General features: G+C 35.6%; 1 protein-coding gene across 1 annotated transcript; it reads right to left on the reverse strand.

Annotated features, from left to right (window-relative positions):
* Positions 1–623: 623 nt before the first annotated feature.
* Positions 624–24940, reverse strand: wls (Wnt ligand secretion mediator). The gene is made up of 12 exons (XM_073848057.1): positions 24700–24940; positions 19550–19825; positions 12689–12813; positions 11998–12159; positions 11508–11644; positions 6770–6938; positions 6470–6567; positions 6278–6341; positions 4872–5015; positions 4001–4084; positions 3736–3889; positions 624–1590 (listed from the first exon to the last, which is right to left on the reverse strand). The coding sequence occupies exons 1-12, from the start codon at positions 24803–24805 to the stop codon at positions 1481–1483; spliced, it is 1629 nt and encodes a 542-aa protein (XP_073704158.1). The 5' UTR covers positions 24806–24940; the 3' UTR covers positions 624–1480.
* Positions 24941–26502: the final 1562 nt, after the last annotated feature.

The following is a 26502-nucleotide window of genomic DNA, read 5'->3' on the forward strand; positions in this document are numbered from 1 at the left end:
TTACATCAGTGGAGCACTAGTCTGCACCTGGTCAAAGAATACAGCAGGAGATTGTTGAGGCTGAGATAAACTGAAAGGCTGCTGTGTTGCAGAGATGGGCAGCAGGAAGATGATGGCAGCATACTAAGCAATGAAATGGTGCATTTTTGGGTTTGCTAACTCTAAACCAACTTTTTCCTATACCTTTTAAAATGTGTGTTTTTTCTACTTTGAATTAGCTTTTATTTTGATATTTCATTTTAATTTGTTAAATTTTTCAGTGATTTTGTGGTTTATGTTTGTCATTTTGTTGGTTTTAATAACTGTTTTATAATAATACATTTATTTTATTTGTTTTAGTTTTATTTCTGTTAGTAATTTCTGGGGCTTATTTCAGATGGTTGCATGGGCAAAATTTAATTTTCATTTAATCTAGCTAGCATTTAAAAATGTAGCTTTATTTGACAGGAAACATTACATAAGAAACATTTTGACTTTAGAGTTCAGTGTTTTGTCTATTACAACATATATGTACATAAAACTAAAGCTAAACGTGAGATTTAAAATTTCAGAGTTTGTATTTAGTCTCTCAATTATCAAGCATAGTTCTGAGACTTATTTTTATACTGAAGCACATCTTTCAGTTCTGTTCAGCAATGTTTTATTAAGCAAAGTCCCTTTAACCAAACAATTCTAATTTTTTATTATTTAAATTAGCATAAAAAGCATGAAAAAACAAACCCCTACATTTCAATGTGATACAATCGAAAATCTCAAAAAGATACTTATTTTACAACACGATACAATACAGCCACTAATGCTTTCATACAGATGAAAATAAGCACTTTATAAAAAATATATCTCTACCTTGTAACATAATGAACATAATGTTTGCCATTCAGAACACAAGGACCTGAATCTATCTATATACGTCACTTTACATCCACAACTTGTTCTGGGAGACCTTGGTCATTTGTGTTATGGGTTCCATGGGTGTGTTTACTTTTGGTAGGGAGTGTTTAAGGAAGTCATATGAGGAAGGATCAACCGAAAAACATACGTAACTATACAGTATGCTGACAGAGTTTTTCTTTCTTGTTTTGTAATTACAAAATCAAAGTGGAAAACAATGATCTCAGCTACATAATACATAAACAATTGCTGCATAATTAAATGAACTGACCTGTTTCCCTTTCCTCCCTATTTTTTGAAGTACTCCATATTGGTCCTTGCAAACACCAGTGCCTTTGCCTATCCACAGTGCGAGATACACTTTATGATTTCTCCCAGCACCCACAAGATGGTGCGCAACTCCATTTTTCTACAGCTCGGCACAAGCAGATGTTTTAAACTAAACCTCAGTGGAATGGAAAGCCAATAAGTGAAGGGGGGCTTATTATTTGCGAGGCTGTGTTTGAAATGATGGGGACCACACAGGACACACAAAAGCATATTGCTCAAATTTTTGAGATTCTTGTTGGACCCTGAATAAAGGTGATGGTTACTCTTGAGCTTCTTTGCCGGTCATTTTGTAGATCTCTGTAGGTCCGTCCACATGTGTGATGGTGGTGGTCAACTGTATGTCTTCACCACTGTTTCCAGCCTGATCAGCTATATGGAAAAAGGTAGCAGAGAAATATGTATCAGTGACTTATCAATACTTACACTAACAGATCAATATGACAGGGTAGGAACAGCAAGAAACAAAAGTTTTAAGGCAATAATGTCATCTTCAAAAATAACAAACAAGAAAATACCCCAAAGTTGTTGCTGCACAAGTATGAATAAACATGGAAAACCATGTGTGATGCACTATTTTTCAATATTAAATTAAGATCCACTATGTTTGCAATCATGTCAAGAACAAATAGCCATAGTGTATATATGCAATAACTATTGGGGACCAGAAAACTCTAAAGAAAGTTTTAAGCATGACATCAAGATATTGACGGTTTTCATTAGACCAGGCCAAGCAGGAAGTCTGGTCTAGATTAGAGTTACCCACTACAGCCTGTGGGGACCATTTCCACACAGAACAGAAGGGAGGAAAAAAAGGACTAAAAGTAAGGAAGTACCTTGTCTTTTTTCCCAAAAGTTCTGGTCGGTAAGATTAAATAAAATAATAAATAAAATAATAATAATAATTTTCTAATGGCCACCAAGACTGCATTCAACAGTAATACAATGAAATATTACAATTTTAAATTAATTACAAGTAACTAATTTCTTATTTTAATATATTTTAAAATGTAATTTCATTCCTGTGATAGAAACAGTGATTTTTTGATAGCCTTCACTCAAGTCCAGTGTGACATGATCCTTCAGAAATCATTCTAATGTGCTGATTTGGAATAACAGAAATCTTATATAACATTATAGATGTTTATACATTTATCAATTTCCCACATATTTTAAGCAAAAATATTAATTTCAAAAAATTAAAAAGAAAAGTAAATATTACTGACCCCAAACATTTATATGGCATGGTATATTCTTCATAAGATTACATAAACGTATTCCACCTACTGTACCAAACATCTAACCAGTAAAGTCATTATGAACCATAGTCAATATGAATTAAACAATATAATACCATTTTGTCTATATGTTGTCTACAAAATGTATGAATGAATTTCAGCCTGAGAGCTAAGAGCATCATGCATTTAAAAAAAAATGAACCCATAAAACAAAGCACAGAACAAGTAAAGTAATGTTTGAAGAGTTCCAGGATGTCTAATCTAACATAATAATAATAAACACCATTCAGGGACAGAAATCGTAAAGAAAGTTTCAAGCATGACATCAGGATATTGATGGTTTTCATTAGACCAGCCCAAGTAGGAAGCCTGGCCTAGATTAAAGACACCCACTGCCGCCAAAGAGGCCCATTTCCCAAAAATAGGGGGAAAAAAACAAGCCCCACCCTTTCCTGGCATCAAGATGTGCGTCTAACAAACTAAACATGAGGAGACTGTGTAACATGGTGCTAAGTAAAAGTCCTTACAGTGCTACAGGTACTGATTTCCTTGTGCTGCAGACATTAAACAACACCGTCTGACTCTTTTGAGATATCTTTTTAAAAACAAATTCCAAGATCGATTTAGACAACCTGTGCGTTTCGATACAGCACAATAAAAAAACAACATGTGTATTACACATTCATTTCTTATGATTCAAGGGAAAAACTGAGCAGTTTTGGGTGTGCCTCAAAATGCAGTCTCGGTTTGACCGAAACCAAATAATCTTAATGCTAACAATACAAATTTGTATGAGTTTACAGCTATCTGGCAGACATAAAATAAAGTATTTTTATTCTATTGTGAAATTTTGTAAAGTATTTTTTATTTTTTTTATTGTAAACAAGTATTTTTTGTATCGTTAGCAGTAACCATTTTGTATGTCAAATGGCCACCTCTAAAAAACAAAAATATAATATAAACATAAAACACAATACTCTGGCTATAGAGTTTGAACTATATGTCGTTGCCACTGTAGATTAAGCAAGTTTAGTACAGGTCAAAGATTAGTTTGACTAAATGAAATAAACGAAAAATTTTAAATGTTAAAATTAATGATTAAGTGTCCATAATGTCCATTCCATGATGACTGATGAGGTGCATATAGCTGGACCATCCTTGATGTTGGTTGATAAAGGCTTATAACTTATAATGACCTATGGTATGCAGCACCAGCGGAGTTATAAAGTAGATATTATTCAAGATGTCAGAATGCAGGTTTACTGTCCAAGAGTCTCACCGCTTGATTGCTCGTCTCCATAACGCTTGTGAGATGGTGCATAGAGAAACATGAGAGCAAAAACATAGAGGTTCCACATGCCATAGATCCCTGTGAAGAAGGCACTGTTCACCTGAACCGTGTAGCCACCCCAATGCCAGTGACCCTCATTCACCTGTTTACACACAACACATACATAACAAATGAAAACCATATGAATGAATCAATCTACAAATTACAATGACGTATCATGTAGAAACAGTTTTAGCTGACAACTAATTCATACCTGGCTAATGATGAAGAAGATGACAGTCATTGCAGCACATGCTAGTGTGACCAACATCAGGAACTTGAAGCGGAAGATGAGGCCCTACATGAGACAAAAATATTTAAGAAACGTTATTTAAATACAAACTAAAATGAAGTAAATCAAACTTAAAACACAGAACTATTATTCTTCACTGACAATAAATAAAGCTGAATACACAATACCATTAAAAAATTGGCAATTAGGCATTTTAATTCACACTTATTTAGCAAGGACACATAAAACTAAAAGTGACAGTAAAGACTTTCATTAAAAACTGTAACTTGCTGTTTTTTTTAACATAATATTCAGAGAATCCTGAAAATTCAACACTGATAATACCACTATACAGATGTTTCTTGAGCACTAAATCAGCATTGTAAGGCTGTAAGAACCTGAAAAGTACTTTGATCTCGTGAGATATGGCCAATACAAACAGTTTAAATGAGTTAAGTATAAAGTAAATAGTTCAACAGAATAACCAAGTGTCAGACTATTCATAATCAAAAATGATTATTTGAGGTCATGATAAAATGGAGTCTGAATAGTTTAATTGAAACTAAACTACTTGGCACATCGAAAACACACAGAAAACCTTCAGCTACCATTGGCTACCATTGTTGGGCCAGTTGGATATTAGAATGATTTCAGAATGATTATATGACACAAAAGTCTGGAGTAACGGTTGCTGAAAATGCATTAATAAACTACATTGTAAAATATATTAAGATAGGAAACAGTTATTTTAATTCAACAATATTTGACAATATTACAGTTTTACTGCATTTTTGAGCAAATGCAACCTTGGTTAGCATAACAAAACAAGACATAAAGAAAGATTACACATTACCTCATAGTGCAGTCGACGAGCCTTTGTCATAGCAGGTAAGGATGACCTTTTCCCACTGATGTTTCTGAACACTTGGAACACCATGAAGCACAGGAACAGGAAGTAGAGACATGCGCAGATTCCTGCTACAATGATGAAGGCCATCTGCACCAACCTCAGTTAAAGTGATAACTTAAAACAAAGAATATGACTACACTATAACACAGAAGTGTAAATAAGCAACAGTGTGGATGAGATACTTTAGGATCATTATAATAATAATAATAATAATAGTTTAATTTATAAAAATGACCCTGTTCACAAGTGTACATTTTCTTACCTAAATGATCCACAGCTGTTTTTTCTGTTTTTTTGTTTTGTTTTTTAGTGATGGTTGTTTTTGAGTCCCTTGTTTGTCCTGAACAGTTAAACTGCCTGCTGTTCTTCAGAAAAATCCTCCAGTTCTCTCAAATTCTTTGGTTTTCCAGCATTTTTGAATGTATTTGAACCCTTTTCAACAATGGCTGTGATTTTGAGATGCATCTTTTCACACTAAGGACAACTGAGGGACTCATATGCAACTATTACAGAAGGTTCAAACGCTCACTGATGCTCCAGAAGAAAAACATGCATTAAGAGCATCGGATTAAACATTTTAAACAAAATGAAGATGTGTACATTTTTGTTATTTTGCCTAAATATCTTTTTTTTTTCCATTTAGTATTGCCCTAAAGAAGATACTTAAAGATGTTTCCCAGAAGACAAAATAAGTTAAATATACCCTGATCTTCAAATAAATAAAAAAAATGCATGGTTTTTCCTAATGTAGCATCAGTGAGCATTTTAACCTTCTGTAGTAGGTGCTTCTATAGTCCTTTAGTTGCCCTCAGTGTGAAAAGATGGATGTCAAAATCATACAGTCATTGTTGGAAAGGGTTTAAATACACAAAATGCTGGAAAACCAAAGAATTTATGGGACCTGTAGAATTTTTCTAAAGAACAGCAGGCAGTTTAACTGTTCAGGACAAACAAGGGACTCATGAACAACTATCACTAAACAAAAAAACACAGCTGTGGATCGTTCAGGTAATAACACAATATTAAGAATAAAGGGGATGTAAACTTTTGAATGGGGTCATTTTTATAAAATTACACTTTTATTTTCTCTTGTGGACTATATGTAAATTTTATGTGAAATATCTTATTCAGGTCAGTACTAAATAAAAAAAACATACATTTTGTATGATCATACTTACTTTGGTAAAATAATTAACATTTTGCAAATTCTTACATCTGGGGATGTAAACTTTTGCATTCAACTGTAAATGACTGAACAGAGCATGGATTTGACCATCAGCCACCATCCTGAAGATCTTCTTTTCAATTAAAAAAACATCTGCATCAATATTACACATTTAAAAGGATACAGCTAATTCTGTCCCAACATCTGATGCCCAGATACTGTAGAAAGGGTTCTTCAGCTGTACTCCTCTATAAAGGAAATAAATAGAATGTATTTTTATTAAGAAAAACCCAGCAGTACTAAAGAACTTGAGTTAGATGGAAACTAAAGAGATTTATTTCATGCCAAGAATATGAGTCGTTCAACACTGGCTCACCTTTCACACATATCAAAAATGAATAGGCAGAAGGAGCCAAAGACAATGGGTCCAACCTGCTTCCAGTACACAGAAAAACGATTTCTCTCAGTCTGGTCCTTGAGAACAAAAAACACATTACATAAAACATGTTAAATTTTGTATGGCAATCAATTGTATGGCAATATGGCAATCAATTCAGTAGCTCTGTTTACTACAAGTTAACATTAAACTGCAAAGTAATTATGCACTAAATAAACGATTTTCAAACACTCCTTTATAGTATTCCACTGTTTGGATAAACAGGTAAGTGGCACTTACCATGAGATGTTCTCCACAGAAGACGATCCAGAAAGAAAGAAGCATGGCATAGAAGATGCCCTGACGGATGTCACCAAACAGCAGCATCCAGGTCCAGTTGAAACCCACTGAAAACCATTCAACTGGGATATTGATGAAGGTCATGGATATTCCCAGAGCGAAGATAATCCTGAATGAGCACAAAACGTACAAAGATACAAAGACAACGTATACATGAGAACAAATTTGGCTACATGTTGGATTAACTTTTTCTAGTGTTCAAAAGTAAGCATGCTGGGACAAGTTAATTTGGTGAGACAGAGATGGGGTGTAGAATGTGACTTCAAACACATGAATCACATTCCAGCCTGCCCAATCAGGGCAGAAAGAGACCATATTGCGTTGGAATGCTGGGAATGTTCCATGAGTTAAACTCTGGTGAGGGTACGAAGGTGCATTTGTTTGCTGGTGATATGAACAAATCAGCTTTTCAGCTAACAAAAAGTACATTTGCAGAATGAAATGACAAGGGTCCACAATAAAGAAAAGAAAATATACAGTACAGACCAAAAGTTTGGACACACCTTTGAACCAAAGTTTTCTTTATTTTCATGACTATGAAAATTGTAGATTCACACTGAAGACATCAAAACTATGAATTAACACATGTGGAATTATATACATAACAAAAAAGTGTGAAACAACTGAAAATATGTCATATTCTAGGTTCTTCAAAGTAGCCACCTTTTGCTTTGATTACTGCTTTGCACACTCTTGGCATTCTCTTGATGAGCTTCAAGAGGTAGTCACCTGAAATGGTTTTCACTTCACAGGTGTGCCCTGTCAGGTTTAATAAGTGGGATTTCTTGCCTTATAAATGGGGTTGGGACCATCAGTTGTGTTGTGCAGAAGTATATATAGTGTATATATAGTATATATAGAATTAAATATAATTCCACATGTGTTAATTCATAGTTTTGATGCCTTCAGTGTGTGAATCTACAATTTTCATAGTCATGAAAATAAAGAAAAGTCTTTGATGAGAAGGTGTGTCCAAACTTTTGGTCTGTACTGCATTTTAAAACATTAGTTTGTAACACACATACTATATTATACTTAGACATGTACTCATCGTATTCATGTTGGCTTCATGTGGTTTTATAGCATTCTCAAGAAAAGGTTAAAGTAATAAAATTCTCCATCCACAATAAACACAATAATCGATGTTACTAAAAGTTTTAGATGCATTTTCAGGTACTTTTTAAAGTTTGGGGTCAATAAGTATATTTGAGTTTTTGTATGAAAGAAATGAATTCTCTTTTCAGCAAGACATTAAAACATTGGTCAAAAGTGACAGAAAAGACTTTGTAGAGATTTGTTTTTCAAATAAATGCTGTTCTTTTGAACTTTTTTTTTAAAGAAACCTGAAACAAAGATACCAAGGTTTTGATAAGTAGAAATGGTTTATTGAGCACCAAATCAACATATTAAAATGATTTCTGAGGGATACTGAAGACTGGAGTAATGGCTGCTGAAAATTCAACTTTGTCTAATATTTCACAATTTTTATTTTATATGCAATGCATTAAAGTCATTGTATGTATGAAGTACATTTATGTATTATTAAAAAATTCTGGGCAAAAAATTAGCATCATATAATTGATTCAAAATGTAGCTTCCTCTTAAACGCACAAAAAGCTAAATGTGAAGAGCAAGAATGCAAGATAGCACACATCCATGACGTCAACTAAAATAAGCCGTTCCCTGGAGACGCATGTAACTCACACACTCACAGCATCTCTGCCGGTTTCACTGGCCTGAAGCAGCATTCTGGCATCATTCTAACAACAAGAAAGCCAGCAGGAGCCCATGTCACAAATTTCTTAGCTCCCTCAGAAATGTAAAAAAGCATTCCAGTTTCCATCTTGACACTCCAGCAAAAAAAGCATGCCATGGAAAAAGCTTTTACAACATGAAAAAATAATTATCCTGTCTGCAAGATGCATCGAGAACAACTGCTTGAGAGCTTCCTGTCTTCTGGGACCAGTAGTGCAAAGGCAGAGTGTGTGAGAGGAATGGTTGGTGCATGTTTAGTTTGCAAAAAAAAAAGAAACTAAATGAAAATTTACTTTGAATTAAATTGTGAAAAAAATGAAAAAGAAAGTGATCATCAGAAAATATCCATTTTCATTAATATCAGATCTTAGCCATCTGACTGAAATAGTGTCATTTCAAACACTTTCACAATTCAATTGATTTTGTATTGTAAAATTAATTCCTGTAGCTCAAACAGTTGAGCATGGTGCTAGCTACAAAGACATAATGGATTTGATTCTTAGGGAATGCATTAACAAATGAACTGACAAAATGCATAGCATAAATGCAATTTAGGTTTCTTTTGTATAAGAGAGTATACCATATGCTTAAATGGAATTACCTCTCTGCAATTTTGAAAAAAAAAATAAGACATTTCATAACAAAACGTTCACCATTTTGATTCCTTCATCAAATTGAAAGCGTTTTCAGTAAGCAAGCACCTAGCTATCAACCCAAAACACCTAAGCAACCACATAGCAAAACTGCAAAAAAAACTTATAACCCCTCTGTTCTCATAAGCCCTTTCTTTCAACCAAACAACAGCACCCAAATAGCCCAACCAAACAGTAACACCATAGCAACCCCCGTGCAAGAAAATGTTGTTTACTATGGTCACAACAGTGTGAGGATCTAAATGATCCTACATTTCTTCATTCTATTGACCAGTAAACCAACAAAACTAGATACAAATTACTGTTAACTTTCACTGTCAGTTGAAATGACAACTGTATTTACATACAGGTGTGAATCCCAAAATATCCTATATACACAACAGGTTATGATAGAGGCTCATATACTCTTTATAAATGTGCAACTGAAGTCAAGCCCATATTACATTTGCAACTACTATCTGTTTATAGCAACAGTGACTAAGTTATGTTAAATATAGTGACATCCAAAACTGAAAAAGTCTTTTCACATTTGACAATGTTATCCCAGTTTTGTCAACACTGAACTGGCTCCCTAATAAATATTGTATAGATAATAAATTCTTGCTAATTACTTATAAAGCTCTAAAGTTTTAGCACCTCAGTACTTGAGCAAGCTCTTATCGCATTATAGTCCTTAATGTCCACTACGTTTTCAAAGCGGCAGATCCTGTTCCTATTTAGCGCAAAAACTCTGGAACAATCTAACATTGTTCGGGAGGCAGACATACTCAAGTCAGTTTAATTCTAGATTAAAAACCCATCTCTTTAACCTGGCTTACATATAAGAACACTAATACATTTATAATACTCAAATCTGTTAAAGGATTATTAGGCTACATTAATCAGGTCAATCGGAACCTGGAACACTTCCCATAACACTCAATGTACTTGTTACATCGTAAGAAGAATGGCATCTATGCTAATACTAGTCTATTTCGTTCTTATTCTGAGGTCACTGTAGCCACTGGATCCAGTCCGTTTCCAGCCCAGATGGTGAATCAGGACCTAGAGATGACCTAAATCAACTAAATAAGCCCCAGAGACAGCTCCCCAGCGAAGACCTTGTTATCAAGACAAGATCAAGGGAACCAGATGAGTCCTCTGTTCAATCTGACTTTGCTGCAGCTTGGAATAAACTGCTGGTTTTATCTGGCCAGAGGAGAACTGGCCCCCCGACTGAGCCTGGTTTCTCCTAAGGTTTTTTTTTTTTCCATTTCTGTCACTGTTGGATTTTTGGTTCTTTGCTGCTGTCACCTTTGGCTTGTTTAGTTAGGGACACTTAATTTCCAGTTATATCATTGACTTGATTGCACTAATACTATTTGAACTGAACTGAGCTGGATGATGACATTACTGAATCGATGAACTGACTTTAAATGAAAATTGAAAGTTTAGTATTGTCCTTTTGCATTATTGACACCATTTAATACTGTAAAGCTGCTTTGACAACCCGTATTGTTAAAATGTAGTCTGTTAAATCTTAATTAAGCAGTGGCAGCTTTATACCTCAGTAAAGAGCAAAGCAACTGAGAAGCGAGCAGACCACAAAAGTGCCAACTAGTTGTCCAGCATGATTCTGTTCGCCTAAAATAAGGTTCTGCGACCTGAGAGGTTACTGATATGAGTTTGGTTACAGATTACAGTTGTCAATCCCATAAATGACCAAACTGTGTCTGAACGTAACAGTATTAGGAACTTAAATACAGAACTGACAGTATTTTGCTGCGATGTGAATGTGGCCTTGATTTAGTAGACAAAAAAAAAAAAAAGACAAAAATAACAAATGTGACCCAAAACCAGTCTTAAGTCGCTGGGGTATATTTGTAGCAATAGCCAAAAATACATAGCATGGGTCAAAATTATTGATTTTTCTTTTATGCCAAAAATCATTAGGAAATTAAGTAAAGATCATGTTCCATGAAGATTTTTTGTAAAATTACTACTATAAATATATCAAAATGTAATTTTTGATTAGTAATATGCATTGTTAAGAACTTAATTTGGACCACTTTAAAGGTGATTTTCTCAGTATTTTGATTTTTTTGCACCTTCGGATTCCAGATATTCAAATAGATGCATCTCGGCCAAATATTGTCCTATCCTAACAAACCATATATCAATAGAAAGCTTATTTATTGTGCTTTCATATGATGTATACATCTCAGTTTTGTCAAATTTAACCTTAAGACTGGTTTTGTGGTCCATGGTCACAAATGGCAAAATAGTCTTACTTTTCCAGAAGAACAGGTGGCCTGGTCATCTGGGTAATTCGCCTCCAGTACCAGATCATGATAATGAGGACGCTGGGAGTGAGGAATGTCTTCATGGCAAACCAAACCTTGGTGAAGCCACCATTTTGATGAATGCTCTGGAAAGTTACATTAAGATGGACATTACAGTGACTTCACAAGTCACACACATTAAGAGCACTTAATTGATGGGTATGGTTGTTTGCTGAGAGTCAAATAAGAGGAGTAAGCCAAACAGAAGTGAGGATTAAGAGGTGATGCAATCCAGATATCTTCAGTCCACTGACATTTGTATAACCATTGCCCTGTCCAGACGCGTCTGCCAATTATAACAAGCTGAGACTGGGCCAAAATCCTCCCATGCAAACAAAGCTCAAACAAAACTGCTTGCATAACTGCTTGAGTAAACACATATCCTATGACTGTATTTATCAAATTCACAGCACACATTATGTACTGTCTGAAGACTCACCACCAGACGGATGTCTTTGATTTCTCCAATCCCGATGTTGACTTTTTTGCGTTCATTGACAGGTAGTCGGATATTGAGAAGATAGTACTTATGGGCCACACTGCCAACCTCCATAAAGGGCAACAGGTCACAGTCATAGTAGCGTCCCTCGTTCTCATAAGCCTGAAAATAAAAAGATATTCTGGTGAGGCTTTAAACATTTACAAAGACAAGAAAGTTGAATACTGGGCTATTCAATGTACACTGCAATTGTTCGCTATATGTGACCCTGGACCACAAAACCAGTCAAAAGGGTAAAAAAAAATTTAAATAGAGATTTATACATCAATTGAAAGCTTATTTATGCAGCTTTCAGATGATGTATGGATAGAACAATAGTTGCCCAAATTTGAAAATCTGGAATCTGAGGGTTTTGGGTAGTTTGGCATAAAAGAAAAATCTATAATTCTGACCCATAAAATGTATTTTTGGTTATTGCTACAAATATACCCATGCTACTTATGACTGGTTTTGTGGTCCAGGGCCACATATAGTGTTTACAGAGACTGCAGGCAACTAAATATGTGCAAGCTAAATTCAGATTGACTGGTTGTGAACAAAATTGGTTAAATGACAAGCAGCAGCCGTGTACCTTGTAAAATGTCCTTAACACTGTCAGTTGTTATGGGTCAGAAATGACTAGCTTGTTTACCTTGGTTGCAGTGAAATTGCAGCTCAGTTTGCGATGCTCTATGGAATGGGCCATTTCAGTCCACTCGCTCAGGGTGCTGTCTCTGTAGGCCAGACCAACATCCATGGTGACCAAAGCTCCATCTTCTGAATGCCAACAAAGAACACACATAATTCAGTCTGATATATCAAAAAGATAATACACTTTAACCAGTAAGCACAATAAAGAATCAAAAAGTACATAAAACAAGGCGTTTTGCTCTAATACAGGCTGATTTGACCTTAAAAAAAAATCTGTAACCATGTGGAATTAATCACAATCCAAACAAAGATGGCAGTGACATGTTTGCAGCATGAGAATATTTTTTTTATAGCACACACAAATTCATTGCAAATTCATTGCAAAATATGCATACACATACAAATATCTAAATATTTTGAGAGCTTAGGCAGACTGACTTTATGTCATTTACAGTCTCATCTCTGGCCTCTGTTAACATCCGTTTACAGTTTACAGACTTCCTCATATTTCTACACAGATGACATTTTGTGAAATGACTGTAATGCATTTTGTCTGTGAATGTGAACAGTTGGGAAAAACTCGGGACTACAATCAAGGCATCCGAGTGGGTTTTAAAAAAGCACTTATTGATATTGAGAATAACTCTGCTTTGTAACTTCGCAGAACTTTTTCCATGCACAAACAGCAACATTACAACTAAACGTTGAAAGTGTAAAAGGTATAATATGACCCCTTTAAATCTCCAAAGGTAAAACAACTTAAAACATGCTTTTTTAGAAATAACCATTTAACATACATGGCACATAACAATAGTATGCACTTATAAATAAGTGTTATAAATATTACGGTCATCTGCAGGCAGCGTGAAAAAGGAAGCCTTTAAAGGCTTAGTTCACCCAAAAATTCAAATTAGCATATTATTTACTCACTCTTAAGGCATCTTAGGTGTATATGATCTCCTCCTTTCAGACGAATGCAATCAGAGTTTTAAAAAGTATTAAAAATTATTACAGCTCTGGCCGTATGACGCATGATGTCAGCATTGCTCATTCGCCACTCAGAAGTGACAATTGTGGACATGCAGTGGATAGACTAAAACAAAACAACGGTCACGAATTAGAAGCACAAAGCAAGGATTTGTAAAGAAAAATGTTGGAAGATTTTGATATAAGCCAAGAGGAAAGAGCTGTGTGAGGCACTTTCTATTATGGATGGATGCACTTTATTAGACTTGCTTTGGACTGTTGAAGAGAAACACCTGCCCATTGCATTATAAAGCTTGAAGGAGCCAAAACTACTTTTAATATAACTCTGATTACATTCGTCTGAAAGAAGGAAGTCATATACACCTAGGATGCCTTGAGGGTGAGTAAATAATGGGCTAATTTTCATTTTTGGGTGAACTAACCCTTTAAAAGTGTTCTTTATTGAGCTGATCAGCAAGTCTTCAGCAAGAACCCATTATACAACCAGATAACAGCGAAGCCTGATTTTTTTTTTCTTTTTTCTTACTCAATCTTCATCAAGAAATTTCTGAACTTTCTAAAGATCTGTGAATCTACCTCCTGATTTGTGAACAAATCATACAGACTGGTTTTAGGAACTAGATCAAATTTATTCCTTAAAATTATCAGACGGTGAAGTGCATGATTCTGAGGGAATAAATTCAGTCTCACAATCATCATCAACATCATCATATGGCTACAGACGTCTTAGAATACAATGTATGAGACCTACTGACTACTTTACTTTTACTTTTATTTTTTAATCACCATTATTTTTTGTTTTGGCATTTGGATTTTGACAATCATCAAAAATTCAACTTTTGTGTTTCATGGGAAACACAAAGGCTTGCAACAATACAAGGGTGAGTAAATGATCATTGCAGGTCATTTTTGTGTAAACTCTTATCTCTTCTAAACACTGAAATCTGAGAAATGAAATGAGCGCCTGCTGACTGAGGAACAATTTTGGACTTTTATGAACAAGGCCAAACGCAGGCATGTAAAATGCCAGATTTATGACATCCCATACCATTCTCATGAATAAAGCTTTTGTCATCATAGTGTGGCTAAAAGTAGCTCAAGGTAACCTGGGAGTTATTTTATCTATGGACACCCTATTCAAGCCAATCATAACTTCACACACACTTCTTACAATAAATCAGCAGGTTTATATACATCATCAAATTCACACAGATTCACAAAAAAACAGGTTTAACTTTGCATGAGAGATTGTATTACAGAGTCATGTGGTGTGATACTCCTAAACTTTGGGAAAGCAGGAGGTAGCTGGGAAAGGGACTGGTGGTTTAGATCGCTTTGCACAGCCTTGTGAGTTCCACTTCACTTCTCGAAAGAGATCCTTGTTGTGTTATGAAACAAGCTGGAGAGCACTAAAGAGAATTCCTGCACATGGAGGGCTGAGCTTTATGGGGGGAGGGGCAGGAGGAACAGAGAGGGAGAAAGGGGCAGACATTATTAGCCCAATCCTCTCTCCTCCAGTGTGTCTGCAGTGGCCCCCACCTACGAGCGGCTGTGCCAAAGAGCTTTGAATGTCAGCTTAGCACACACAAACATTCCGCCTGGGCGCAGCGCGCATCACCCCGGCGACTAAGCCATTTCAACAGCTGTGTTATTGCTGGAGACTGGCCAAACTGTGCTGCTTGGGCCAGAGAGATGAGAAAGAAAGAATCAACGGCACTCCACTGAAAGCAGGGGGGACTGGTGATTTTGGGGATGGTTTTGTGATCCATTAGAATAGGCTGAACTTTCAGCAAAGTAAAAATGCAGGTATACAGGGCTTCTGTACACGTCTTGTGAGCAGAATTACACCATTTTAGATTTTCATAGGTAAACAAAGGTGAACTTTTTTTCATTTTTGCTTTTCAAAAGGAAAAGGCCAAGAAATAAGCACAAATGAGAATAAATTTACATCTAACCTAATCTATCTGATTATGTTATAAAACAGTCACTGCATTATATTATAAATGTATATTAAAAAAGGCTTTACCTGCAATCTAAATTTGCATTATATATCAGTTTAGCCATGATAATGATTTTCTAGCTTCAGATATCTAGATGATTGTTTTATAAAATATTACAAACAACAAAATTTGTCACTATGACAAAAAGCATTGTGATGATGTCACTCAACAGCACTGGCATCAAGTTGGTTGGCCAAAGTCTGCAGAATCTGTGCTGAGAGTAATGTAGTATAAAGTACTGACTGCTTTGGACATTTAATGTTTTAAAACTAATGTGGTTGCCTTAACCAGCAAAAATAAGGTAAACAACTGTTTTTTAGAACAGTGGTTCTCAATCCTGGTCCTGGGGGACCCCTGCTCTGCACATTTTGCATGTCTCCCTTATTTAACACACCTGATTGAGATTATCAGCTCATTAGTAGAGATCCATGAACTGAACTAACAAGCTGAAGATCTCAATCAGGTGTGTTAAATAAGGGAGACATGTAACATGTGCAGAGCAGGGGTCCTCCAGGACCAGGATTGAGAACCACTGTTTTAGAACACAACTAGTGAAAAATGGAGTAGAGCAGGGGTTTTCAAACCTGTCCTGGAGCCTCCCCTGCCCTGCACATTTTGCTTGTCTCTCTCATCTAATACACCTGATTCAAATCATCAGCTCATTAGTAGAGACTGCAAGACCTGAATTGGGTGTGCCTAATAAGGGAGACATACAAAATGTGCAGGGCACGGGAGGCTCCAGGACAGGTTTGAAAACCCCTGGAGTAGAGGAATCTGAAAAAAAAAAATTAGACCATGGTTATGATGGGATTATGCTACAACATACATTACTGTTGAAAGGTTTTGGAAGACCCAAAACTGCAAAACATTTTTATCATTTAAAATAGCAAATTATGTTGTAATTTTTATTTTTAAAATGTAATTTATTGCTGGGATGGCAAAATTGAATTTTTAACAGCCATTACCTTCAGTGTCACATGATCATTCAGAAATCATTATAATATGCTGATTTGATACATTTCTTGTTACCAATGTTGAAAACTGTTGTGTTAATTCATATTTTTGTGGAAACTGTGAGACATTTTTTCCTAAATCTTTTTGTACTATTTACTGTCACTTGCGATCAATTAAATGCATCCTTGCTAAATAAATGTATTAATATTATTATTATTATTATTTCTTTCAAAAACATGTCATTGACTCCAAACCTTTAAATGGTAGTGTATCATATTTAAAACTCTAGTTTAGGTTTTGTTGGAAGCTGTACTAACCTTCAATAGAAGGATGCATCATGTTCAAGTTATTTACAAAAATTTACATTTACAATATTTTTTATTTATATATTTTTATGTATATGATTTCACTGGCATTGTACTAAAAACTTTAATATTTGGAGCCTGTAAATATGCATTTAATAGTAAAAAGTACACTAAACAGTTGCTTTGCATTCACCAGTGTGCATTGTTGGGGAATTTTACTTTTAAAAGTAATGCACTACAATATTCACTGTAAAAAAAAAAAAAAAAAAATCATAAAATTTACGGTAAAATACTGGCAGCTGTGGTTGCCAGAAGTTTACCGTAAAAAATATGGTAGCAATGTTTTATGTTTGTAAATGTAAATACCACAATTTCATTAACTGATATAATAGTAATGTACCAACCTTTTGAAATACTGAAATCTGTTTTGTACCTTTGTAATACACTGATAACCACCAAAAGCAGGTGGTGATGACAACATCAAATGATGAACCAAAGCCCATCACAAGGAGGTTTTAAATAATAGCATATATAGAAGGTGCACAGTGTCATTCACACAAACACTAAACACCATCATGGTAAAACACATAAAACTGAAATAATGCAAAAAACATTAATTTAACAACATTAGATGTAACATACAACCCTATTGTACAAAACTGTCAAGAAAAAAACTAAGAAGAAAAAGTTATTTCAACAAAAAACATAAAATAAAAAAAATGAAAAAAAAAAAATGTTCTTTTTCGCTTCCAAATACGGTATACTACCGTAAAATTACATGCAATGTCCAACACAGTTTTTCACCGTATATAGAAGGGGAACTTACAGTTAACCATTTCACAGGTTTTTACCGTAGCATTTTTACAGTTTTTTACATTTTTAAATTCATGTTCATTTTTTACAGTGTTGCACTACTCCCTAAAAAAGTAACTAATTGCATTACTTTTTGTCATCTATGCTGGGTTTTCCTGCTTGTTTTTAATATAAAAAGTTCTATTTTTAGCAAATGTAAAAGCCCTTTCAAACAAAGTTCAGCTTCAGGCTGAAGGAAATGTAAATTCACGTCTGTAGAGGGTGCAGTTCAAACAAACCTTTCAGCTGTGCTGCTATTCTGGATTGCATGAAGAAAAAGATGCAGGACAAGAAAGTTCAACACTCTCCAGCAATTAACAAATGTTATGTTCATCTAAAGCAATTTTTGCTTTTGCTTTTTTATTAACCAGCAAAGACACTGGTTAATAAAAAAGGATTAAATATATGTGAAGTAAGTAATGCATTACTTCACTAGTTACTTGGAAGAAAAGTGCTTATGTAACTTGCGTTACCACTAGCATTACCAATGTGCAATGCTTAATTCAGAAATAGCAAAAATACGCCTCTTTTTTCTACTGAGCAACATTACTTTTTCATTGTGAAATGATGAGTGCCAAATGAATTCCTACTAGGACCTTATTAGAAAGACTGCTGACACTCTGTGAGGTCTTGCTCAGAGAACAGGACGCACAGAGAGAGAGAAACAGCTGGCAGAAGATCACACAAGGCTTACGGTAAACACATAACATCTGGCTGAGGATGATCTACTAAGAGAGCATGTTCCAGACTATGCTACAAAACCCCGGAACTGCAAAAATGGTTTATTCAAGTGCTGAATACATAATTAATAATGCAAAGATCTGCAGTAAAGGCACTTATGGTGAGAATGCCGTGTCAAACAAGTAAAAAAAAAAAAAAGTTCTTTTTTTTCTACCAGCACGTGCTTTAGAGTGGGATATACAGCAACAAGAACATGGTAGTAGTAGTTAATGTGCTAAGGAACCAAAAAACTCCTCCTACATTTCTCAAGACTTGAATAGCCAGAAAAGGTGCTCCTGCTGCTAGAAAGAGCAGACGTTCCGATCACTTTCCCAGACTGCTCTAGCTCGACAATGGCTCTTCATTAGTGGCCAGTGTTATCCGCTTAATCCTGTCTTTGAAAGGGCAGACTTGGAGCCATTCCAGATCCCCACCCTCCCACAGCCAGATGATTTTAAATGGCAACAGTACTATACAGGTCCACACAGCCAGAAGCCGTCAGGTTCAAACAAAGACACATTAACTTGACAAATCAAGAAAACTGTCAAAAGGAACCTGATTTAAACACAAAATAGTGATGGAATGTAACTGTCTAATTAGTTAAAACATTACTGGAGATATTTCTTTAATTTTTAAAATTTGATTTGTGTATTTTAATTCTCAAATGGCAAATCAAACCAGATGGGAGGACTACATTCCTTTTTATTCTCCTCCAATTGTCTGTGTTAAAGCCTTGAGCAGTTCCCCCCTACCTGCGTGCTGACTTAATCCTCATTGAGGTCCCTCAGGCTCCAAACACAACAGTGAGAAAACAGACCATCCATCATTGTTAGTCCTCTCACAGCATGTGAGAAATCCAATCTACTTTTGAGTGAATAGAATGGGAAATTCCTCTGGGTGTTCACGTGTCCCCTCCTACACTTTCGACAACAGCGATGTTCGTAAAAGCTTATAAACCAGTGATATCATGTTTATGGTTTTTTGGGGGGCAGAGAAGGTGCACATTATAACCTCAAACACACATCACACATTTTTATTACTCACCAATCTGGTTTTGCATTTTGAAGGCAATGTCAAACTGGAGGATAACCAACATGAACTGGAACCAGGCACTCATCTCTCTGTTGGGCAGAGGAATGTGGACTGCAAACACAATGTTGTTGGCCTCAATTCTCTTGGCCATGGCCTCATCAAAGTCTCTGATCTTGCTGCACTGGTCAGGGCCCCATGGCATGAACCACTTGGAGCCCTTATGGTGGGTCTTCACAGTATCCACACATTTGGTGGCCAAGTAGTGGACGGCGGTGGTTGGGCTCGGAGCTACGGAAACATATTTGAATATCAGTTTAAGAATAGCTTTAGAACAATCTGTCTAATGACCAACTTCAGATTCACATATTTTGTACATTACTATACAGGCAGGAGATCATATTTATTTTTACAGGAATAAAAAAAACAGAAGATGTTTTCTGAATTACATGGGGCATAACATTTTAAATTTAAAATGTAGTCTTTACATACAGTATCTCACAAAAGTGAGTACACCGCTCACATTTCAGCAACTACTTTAGTATATCTTCTCAAGGGACAATACTCTAGAAATTAAACTTGGATATATTTTAGAGTAGTCAATGTGCAGCTTGTATAGCAGTATAGATTTAGTGTCCCCTGAAAATTACTCAACATACAGACATTGTCAAAATAGCTGGCAACAAAAGTGAGTACACCCTAAGTGAACTTGTCCAAAGTGTGAAAATTTTGTGTTAGCGGGGGGGGGGGGGTTAGCAGGGGTTGTTAAATAATTAATTCATAACGAATTAATTAATTGTAGCCTACCGATTTTTGCGTTCCGGTATTTGTTTTTAAAGACCCGGCATTAACAAGTGCATTAGATCGTGACAGTGCGTGTGTGCGTGCATACAAGACAGAGCAAGCGCGGGTTTATGTAGATGTATCTGGAGGATGTGTGTTGGTCCTTAACATATTTTCGATCAGCTTTTTTAAGCTCTCATTGATTGCTTACTGCTTAACCCACTCTCTCCAAATGCATTTAATGAGCAGCAGAATGTTTAGAAAGAAAGTATAATATCAGAAATAATACCAAATCAAACTAAATATTATTATGTATTAACATTACAAACACTATAAACATAGCTATAAGTTAGTTACCCTGACTCCAAAACGAATCATTTAAATGTAAAGGTATTCAGAAAAGAACAGGAATGAAACAAAATATAAAGTTAAGAAAAACAAAGCGAAACTAAAAATACCAGGCGTTGGGCTCACGTACCTCTGTAATTCGGCACAAATCCAAGTGTTTCTATATTCCCAATGTGTTTGAATGAAAAACTTATTTATAATGTATACTAGGCTTTGTACTGTACGTTCGTATTTCGATGGAAAAAATATATATTCTCTTCAGCAAAAATGTCCAGAAATCTTCACATTTAAACTTGTTTTTTGTTCGAAGCTCTGTTCGTTATGGTGAATGCCATGAAAAATGCATATTTGGTGTAGTTTATTTAATCTAATTTAATTAAAATTATTTAGATTTTTTTCTGCTGTTTTTGTATGCCTCATTTATTAATGTAAACGAACTAGTTCGTGTAATTCGTTTGTTCACTGTAATTTGTATTGTGATCGCTAACAACCTTTATTATTGTTAAAACTGTTATTATTTCCTCATAATAATAATAATAATAATAATAATAATAATAATAAAGTAAAGATGCGGAAATTGAAAGCATGCATTTCATCGGCGATGGATGATGGCATCGTCTATCGACCCAACCCTAGTTAGCACCACTGTTATCTAGCACTGCCTTAATCATCCTGGGCATGGAATTGACCAGAGCTGCACAGGTTGTTTCTGGGATCCTCTTCCACTCCTCTATAATGACATCACAGGCTGCTGGATATTGAACACATGGTGCTTCTCCACCTTCCGCTTGAGGATGCCCCACAGGTGCTCAATAGGGTTCAGGTCTGGAGACATATTTGGCCACTCCATCACCTTCAGCTTCCTCAGCAAGGCAGTTGTCATCTTGATGGTGTGTTTGGGGTCATTATCAAGTTGGAAAACTGCCGTTCGGCCTAGTTTCTGGAGGGAAGGCATCATGTTCTGCTTCAGAATGTACAGTACATAATGGAATCCATGTTTCCCTCAATGAACTGCAGCTCCCCAGTACCAGCAGCACTCATGCAGCCCCAGACCATGATGCTACCACCACCATGCTTGACTGTAGGCAAGACCTTTCTTGGTACTCCTCACCAGTGCATCGCAAGACATGCTGGACACCATCTGAGCCAAACAAGTTTATCTTAGTCTTATCAGACCACAAGACATGGTTCCAGTAATTCATGCTTTTGGACAAGTTGTCTTCAGCAAACTGTTTGCAGGCTTCCTTGTGAGCCAGCTTCAGAAGATGCTTCCTTCTGGGATGGCGCCCATGCAAACCGACTTGTTGCAGTGTGCAGCGTATGGTCTGAGCACTGACAAGCTGACCTTCTACTTCTGCAACCTTTAAAGCAATGCTGGCAGAACTCATGCATCTGTTTTTTCGAAGCTAGTTTCTGCACTTGATGCAAAGAACAAGTACTCAATTTCATTGATCGACCCTTGCAAGCCATGGAATGGAACCCATCTTGGAAAACCTCTGTATGACCCTGACCACTGTAGTGTAACTCAGTGTCAGGGAGTTACTGAACCTCTATTAGCCTTGGCAACAATTCTAATTCTCAAATCCTCAGAGAGTTCTTTGCCATGAGGTGCCATGTTGAACATCCAGTGGTCAGTATGAGAGAATTGTGTCCTTAATGCACCAAATTGTAACTGCTCTAATACAAGATACACAAGTTTGTATGATAGGACATGTGGCTTTGCATTGTTAAACAACATACTGCTGTTATCACTTAGGGTGTACTCACTTTTGTTGCCAGCTATTTTGACAATAATGGCTGTATGTTGAGTTATTTTCAGAGGACAGTAAATCTATACTGCTATACAAGCTGCACACTGACTACTCTAAAATATATCCAAGTTTAATTTCAATAGAATTGTCCCTTGAGAACTGAAGTGGTTGCTGAAATGTGAGGGGTGTACACACTTTTGAGAGATACTGTATTTTATAAACATTATAAAGTTGTAATCAAATACTAAGCAGGAACTTTCTCTTAAACAAAATGCAATGATTCAAAGTATAATCCATTTATAAAAACAAAATTAATAAAAAAAAACTTAAATTCTTACAGAAATTGGAAACAACTGGTTTTACAAATAGAAATATATACTTTCAAAAACAAAAAAATGCAGAGAAAAGAGCAGTGAAAGGATTTCATGCTTTTCATGCGTTGTCATTACCAGAAGAAATGGCATTTTAACATACTTTAAAAATATAAAACAGCTATTTTAAATTGTAATGCATTTTAAACTATAAACTGTACTTTGATCAAATAAATGCAGCCTTGGTGGGCATAAAAAAAAAAAACAACATACTGACCCTAAACTTTTGAACAGTAGCATAATGAAACAAAGGTCTAGACAATGAATACAAGACTTGCAAGTTACTCTCTGATATACTCTTACTAAGAGGGGGTCATTAGCATGAGAAAGTATGGACAAGCTTCCTCCACCATTCAGAAGGCTGGTCCTGGTATTTTTGTTAAGTATGAGTCAATAGAACCCTTCCTGGGTCATTGAGGACATCTAAAGTGTGCAAATGACCAGGAAGTGAGAGATAATGTGAACCAGCCTATAGCATGAGGACACTATTGAGGTTCAGTTTCTACTCCAGGAGTGTTTATCAGTATTCATTCAATATAACTGAGCACCAGCACCTTGAAAAATGTTAATATTTAAAAAGCTTATGGGTGTGCCTTTAAATTGCTCTACCTCACATTTCGTGTGGTGCATCCCTGTTCCTGTTAAATATATTAACTATTTATAACTATTAATATATTAAGTAAACAAAAGTAGATGTACTAAACCTCTCTGAGTTCAATTATTCATTGACCCACAATCCTCCGAACATACCCTCTTCAAAATACCAACACAAAATAATAGTCGCCTTTTGGCCCGGTGACCTCATGCCGTGTTTAAGATGTCCAATAACAGGGGAAGCAGTGCGCCTTTCTACTCAATTACCCTGGCTGCCACCAGCCACCGAACAAACACAAAGGAATCCTGCTTCATTAAATCAATCACAGGCAAGAATAGCCAAAGCAAGCTAATTTATCACCATTCATCCCACATTCTGCAAGAGACCAAAAAATTCTTCCCTTCCTATCGAAATCAAGAGAAAGTGTTGGTGTCAAATGGAGCAAGCCATATAAAAAAAATACCCAAGCCTTAAGATAGAAGGGAATATTTTATTGTTTCTGTAAAAAAGAGAACAAAATAACACTGGTGAGGTCAATGCGTACTGAGGAAAGAGCTGGAAGAGCCTGTGGGCACAGAGGAGGGGTTTTCTGTTCAGATGTAAGATCAAAGAAAAGTTCTAGAGATGCACCTCGTTTAACCCTTTATTGGCTGACCAGAAGTAGACAGACTGAATGTAACAACAGAATACAACAATTTAATTGACTAAAACAGGCAAAAAAGTTTGTAATGTACAATACTTCATTGCTAACTTATGTCTTAATGTTGTACTAAAGTTTCCTCTGAATTTTATTAGTGTTTCTGCTCTGCAATGGAAACATTAAGAACTATCTATGATTGAACATTAATTAAAAGTTGTTTATAATAAGTTAGCAATCAAAATAATTATAGAAGAAAGTTCACAATATTATAATAAGAGCTCAAGCTGGTTTAAACAAGCTTTTCTCCGTTTAGTTTCTCATGGCATTTTTTAAGGACCCGGGAAAAACAAGACACATCAAGACGTAGAAGTAGCGAGCAAAAATCAATGTCGCGTCTGTCTGATCTGCTCTCAAACTTACAGGCGGAACACTGAAAGCAGCAGCACAAAGACTGCACCAGTCGACGGGGTGAAAATAAGCGCCCATCTTTGACACTACTGTAACAAAGCCATTCCGCAACTTTTCACTCCTTCCTAGAACGCGAAGAAGATTCTCTCTTTTTTGGCTAAAAACCACCTAGTGTCGCACACCAGAACAAATGGCAACATACTCTGTAGGAAAAGCCAACAAACCCTGAACTATCACATCTAGGCAGATTTGTAAAAGTAGCTACTCACCAATCAGTCCTCCGACCATAAAGGAGAACGCCTGGAATAAAAGGAGAATTACTCCCACAATCACCAACTTTTTGGTGCTCATATTCTCAATAATTGCCCCAGCCATTGTCAAAGTGTCTCTGTTGCTAGGATTGAATGCAAAGAAACGAAAGTCACGGCATCCAGGTGGACCAGTGCGCTGTCCGAGATTGAGAGCGCGACATAGGCTGCGTCTCAAACCCTAGTCAACTGAACTGCCTGTGTTGCGCTCTTCCTAGGGAACTATAGGGAAACTGGAATGACCACGTGACCCACCCTGCATCAGGAACTCAGATGAGACGAGTGCACGTGACGTCACACCACACTCTTGGCCAGATGCACACAACTTAAATCTTTTATTCCAAATGGGTTGATCCAACTAATAAATAATCACCTCTCTTTTGGAAGCAATGAAAGGATATTTCCAGAATTAAAAGTTGATGGTATTGAAATATTTTCTTCCTCTTGTAATAATAAAAATATTAGAGAAAATTTGCAATTAAAACATAAAATCCCCCCTAGAGGAAAATTCATTTGGTTGGCAAAAATTTCTGATATTAATTGGAAAACGACCTGGTCAAATCCTTACAAATTTTGTATTTTGAATAAAGTTAAAGAGGTGCATTTCAAAACACTTCACAACATTTACCCATGTAAAGTAGCACTTTCTAAATTCATGGACATTGACAATACTTGCTGTTTCTGTAACACGCATGTGGAAGACTTGTGTCATTTGTTTTATAATTGTGATTTGTCTCTTAGTTTTTGGTCTGATGTTAGCACCTTCCTATTTCTGTAAATAAATGTTAATTATATGCTATCTTTAAAAGTTGTTATTTGTACTTATTCACACAAAAGTAAAATGATTATGTCGTTAATTTTTACATTTTGCAAGGTAAATATTATATTCATAAACAGAAATTTGTAAAATGCATAACAAAGTGTAATTTATTTTTATCAGAAATGGAAGCTTTACAAAAATCTCTATAAAAAATAATTCATTTTTCTGGTAGCTCCTCCACTGCAACATTCAAATATGTAAATAAAAAGGGAGAAAAACTGAACTGTTTAGTTGTTTCTATGTTTTTTTGTTTTGTTTTATTTTTTAATTATTATTATTTAGTTTTTTTTCTATGTGGTTATTTTATTATTATTTTTTTTTTTATCTATTCTTCTCTTTTTAAACACTTAACTTAAGGTTGCTCTTATATTTTGTGTATCTGGATTTACATGTCAATATTTTTTTTTATATTCATCCCAGACATTTGCTTATTTTTTTAAATACAAAACATATTTGTTCTCCACAAATCATTTTCCATACTTTATACATTAACTGGCAAGCTTTTAGCTATGTGGCTAAAATTATGCTACTCTATAAATTTTTCAGATTGTGCTAGAGGCAACATAGAGTCTGAGAGTCTCCCCAGCTGGCATGCAAAATGTGACAATAGGACAAACCAGCTTCCTTTTAGCCTTGTGTTGCTGTTCCAACTGTAAGTATTACCCTACTAACTCTTTACCAAGCAATAATAAATACAACATTACAATATATAATTATATGGTTTTAATGTTTCAATTTTGAAATTAAGACGACAGCATCCAAAAAAACAAAACATTCTCATATCTTGAAAATTAAGGCTGACTGCAGTTTTTCTGAATATTGCTGAAAAAGCATTGCTTTCATTTTCTAGCCTGTCCATTACCAGCTCCAAGCTTTCAAGCAGCAGCTATGTTGAGTTAAGCAATGTATCATTTCCCCTGGTAGGGACAGGCTGTTTCATGAAC

The sequence above is a fragment of the Garra rufa genome, chromosome 10 (assembly GCF_049309525.1).
Source record: "Garra rufa chromosome 10, GarRuf1.0, whole genome shotgun sequence".
Classification (NCBI taxonomy): Eukaryota; Metazoa; Chordata; class Actinopteri; order Cypriniformes; family Cyprinidae; genus Garra; species Garra rufa.

Bases quoted from the DNA above. Each gene is read 5' to 3' on its own strand.
- wls (XM_073848057.1), bottom strand. From the start codon at position 24,805: ATGGCTGGGGCAATTATTGAGAATATGAGCACCAAAAAGTTGGTGATT. The intron at 11,645-11,997 runs GTGAGTCTTCAG...GTAACTTTCCAG, and splicing joins TCAAAGACATCCGTCTGGTG to AGCATTCATCAAAATGGTGG. The intron at 3,890-4,000 runs GTATGAATTAGT...GTGTGTAAACAG, and splicing joins TCTTCTTCATCATTAGCCAG to GTGAATGAGGGTCACTGGCA.